The following is a 3,929-nucleotide window of genomic DNA, read 5'->3' on the forward strand; positions in this document are numbered from 1 at the left end:
GGAGGGATCAAGGGGCTTCTGTTTTTACATTGTCCTCTTGTCACCTCAGCACAAATAGCCCCCTTCCACCTGCAACCGCCTGGAGAACTCCTTCACAATTGCTTCCTCAACTTCCATTAAGCAGTACTTGCTTGCTTTCCTTTTTCAGGGTTTGATCTCAAAACATAGATACACAAATTATTGATTTGCAGAAATGAAATGCTAAGACTGGACACCATCTGCCTGCTCCCTTTGTTTCACAGACCAAGAAGGCCTGGACTAAAAACACAGAAGGCACATGGCCACAGAGGCAAGCCCTGAGGACACTCATTGCCAGGTCACATGCCCCAGGACAGCACCTGCTCTGGATGCTCACAGCATCACCATGTCATGTCCCTGTCAGCATCCATTCACTTCAGATCCAAACAACTCAATGGAAAGTACAAGTTACTTCTTTAAGTTTGCTTGCCTATTTACATTCTTTGGGGATTGAGTTTAGAGTAAAATGTCCTCTATGTTCAACAAAACAGTGATTCACCTCTGTACTAAGGCCACTTGGAGAAGTTCTTGGGTTTTTCCCTGTCTTCAATACAGGAGAACTGAGTGCAAGCATTTCTGTGGCAGCCCTCCACAATTCCACAGGCCAATGTTGTGCTTTCAATTAGTATCACAGTGGCAGACAAAATAATGATTTTTTAAAAAGAATTTATAGCAAGCTGTTTGTTATTGAAGGGTGACAGGAAAAAAAAAAAAAAAAAGATGTTACTGTGTCTAAATCCTTAGTTCTCAAAGAAAACTCTGAAAATGGCCTTCTCTTTGCTATTCCCCAAATGGCACAGGGACTGAGAGGGCAATGGAGAATCAACACACGTCAGCCCCTCCGGCTGAAGAACTGAAGTTAGACCTATGCTACTGGTATTCAAAGGAAATAAATTTATTCTGTTTTATCATCAGAGGCAAATAAACTACAGAATCAAGACAGTTTGGAATGTGAATACTACTTACTAGAATCATAGCAGTTTAAACTCTGATGCAATCTAGTCCAATTCCTCCAGTTTAAAAAACAGAAGCCCTCAAAAAAATTTAAATAAAATTTTACCAAGTAAGGATCTTTCTTGCTAAACCAATGCCAAACTGCTGCAAAGATCCCTTGGAGAGTTCTTACCAAAGTAAAGGCCTTCAGGAAGGGGCATGGAAGGTGAGACAGCAGCACCTACCTGGGCTGCAGGTGCACAGGACTTAAAGTAGCTCCACAGCAAGTTTGTCCCAGTGCACATACATACTAGGGCTCTGAGGCTACTTTCAAAGCAGGGGATTATGATTCAGGGGAGTAAAAGTGCTCCCAAGATCTTTTCTATTTCTGATTTCCTTTCTTTTAACTCAGTGTGACCTTTCTAGGCGATCAAATTCAGCCCTGGTCTGCCAGCACCTGCATCTGGGCCCTCTGGTATGGCTGCAGTGATTCCACCAGGAGCCTCTCCATTTCTTAGGGCCCTTACCAACATAGGGGCTTTATTCTAAGTGAAAGTTATAATTGGATAGCATTCAGTTTGGTCCTACTCAGCAACCTGAACACAGGCTCCCGCCACTGTCCCCCAAGCTTTTGGGGCACGCACCTGAGGTCCTGGTGTCCTTGGACTCGGGCCTTCAAGCAGGTCCCTGGCTGGGGGTCTCCTTGGCCTTCTTGCAGGTGTACAGCCACTTAATGATGCGGGCATTCCTCTCGACCACGGAGGTAGTGCTGGGCACCTGCTCTACGAGCTCCTCCTCCTGCAGCCCATCGTTGACCTCGTCGCTGTGCCGAGAGAAGCCACTGTCGGAAGTGGCCACACTTACGCTACGCACCTTGAGGGCGACACAATCGGACCCTGCGGAGAAGTTGTCCTTCCCAAGAGCCTCTACCACCTCGGGATCCAGGCCGCAGTACAGGAAGAAGGTGTCAAACTCGGCCTTGGCCAGGGAGTAGCGGGAGCTGAGGTCTGACTGCGAGCGCTGAAGCCCCCGACGTCTGGCCACCAGCAGCTCCTTACCAGCGCAGGAAGTCTGGCCCCCTGGGGTCGCTGCTGAAGGCAGGGCGGGGTCCCCGGGCTTTGGGCCCGCGGCACGGACTGGGGCCGCAGACGCAGTCACCAGGGAAGGCTTTGCGGGTGCGGCCTCCCTGCCGCCAGCGTGGCTCTCCTCCCCGGCCCCGGGCGTTTGGAAGGACTCTGGCGCCTTGTCTTTGCTGGGTCCCTGGAAAAGTTTCTTCACCAGGCCTCCCCTGGGGCCGTCGGTACCCGGCCCTCGGACGAACTCGCATTTCTGCCGGTAGATGACCAGTGAGTCGGGCCTCAGAGACTTCCGCGCGATAGACCTGCGCGCCACCGGCGCGGGGACGCGGGCCGCAGCAGCCGGGTCACAGCGCTGCCCCGCGGGCGTCCCGGGGCTGCGGCTCTGAGAAGCGGGGTCCAAATGGGCCCCCGGCAGGCCTCGAACGAACTTGGCGCGGTCCGCAGCGAGCCTCTCCACCGCGCTCCTGCGCGCGGGCCGCACCGCGTGCGGGTCCCGCCAGGCCTCGGAGTCCGGGGGAGGCGGCTGCTCGCCGGCAGACGCGTCCTGGGCAGGCAGAGCGCGCATCCTCGCAGGGCACAGACCCGCCGGGCTCGCGTCCTCCCGGGTTTCGGCGCCCGTGGGTCCCAGGCCAGTTCCGAAGTCCGCTCGGGGTGGGGAGTGGCGCCGCAGGGTCGGGCCGCTCAGGTCCGGAATTGGGGCGAGTCTGAGTTCGTTTGGGCAGGTGAATCACCCCAGTCTCCGCCCGCTGGCTCCTCCCACCTGCCCGCCACCACCCGCCACCCAGTCCCAGGTCCTAGCCGCCTCCGCCAGGTGTCCCCGCCCCGCATGCTGCAGTGTCCCCGCCCTTGTCGGTCCCCACCTCCTCACCTCGGGGCCGGTGTCCCGGCCTCCTCACCTCTAGCCGGGTATCCCAGCCAGGTGGGCCCTCAGCCTCCGCACCTCCTCTCAGTGTCCCCTCCCTTGTTCTTCCCCAGACTTCTCCCCTCCGACCCAAGCCCAGTCTCTCTCCTACCTCAGCTGGCTCTGGGGAGGGCCAAGCCGCCCCCCACCCCGGGGGCAGAGATGGGAGGAACCACGCCCTTTCAGCTCCAGGTTTCAGCCGTTTCCTTCTAGCCCCGGAGCCCCTGAGGGCACTGCGGACAGGGCGTGTCTTGAGAGGGGAGGGCCAAGGGGACGGGCTCCTTGAGCAGGTGCCTTGTGTCCTCTGCTTTCTTAAAGTGATCTCAGCGTGCTCGGACTCTTGACTGTTTTCCTTAGTTTCTACCAGAGCCCAGTATCAGAAAAGAAGAGGATATAAAACGAAAGAAAACTTTGGCGGTCAGGGTCAGTCTGTCTGGAGGAACCCAGGACCTTTGGGAAGGACCAGAGGATGGTGAAACTGCGGACAGTGCGGCCTAGAAGTGCTGAAAGTGTAAGAAAATGTTTCCAAAATTCCATTCTTTTCAGACAAAGGACTAAAAATATCTGACAAAACAAGTGAAAAACACGTGTTATCTCCTCAGCGGTGAGGCTCTGGGGTGCTCCCAGCACTTGGCTGTAGTGCCTGTTCTGCTGCCTTACTGAAACCTGTTTTTAGCACCAGAGGGCACCAGAAGTGGTCTGACCCCTGGGAGAGAGCAACAGGGGGTGTCCATTGGGGGCAGGGAGAAGCCCAGAACCACACTTCCCAGATAACCCTGCTGGCAAACGTGGCACTTACAGATAGAGACAGGGGAGAGAGAGAATAAGAAACAAACCAGGATGTGTTCCAAGGCTGAGGGCTGTGCCTGGAAGGAGGTGTGCCTGGTGTCTATACTCACCAGACCTGGTGTCCCAGTCAGAGGACAAACCTTCTCAGTTGTTTGGCTGAACCTGACTCCTGTCACTGCCTCTTGGGCAGCAGCAGCACTTCTGAGAGA

General features: G+C 55.3%; 1 protein-coding gene across 1 annotated transcript; it reads right to left on the reverse strand.

The window, feature by feature from the left end:
- Positions 1–1,626: 1,626 nt before the first annotated feature.
- Fam110c (family with sequence similarity 110 member C) lies at positions 1,627–2,595 on the reverse strand. Its single transcript, XM_076833857.1, has one exon. It carries the CDS (start codon positions 2,593–2,595, stop codon positions 1,627–1,629), a length of 969 nt encoding a protein of 322 aa, XP_076689972.1.
- Positions 2,596–3,929: the final 1,334 nt, after the last annotated feature.

This window comes from Callospermophilus lateralis, chromosome 14, assembly GCF_048772815.1.
Source record: "Callospermophilus lateralis isolate mCalLat2 chromosome 14, mCalLat2.hap1, whole genome shotgun sequence".
NCBI classification, from domain to species: domain Eukaryota; kingdom Metazoa; phylum Chordata; class Mammalia; order Rodentia; family Sciuridae; genus Callospermophilus; species Callospermophilus lateralis.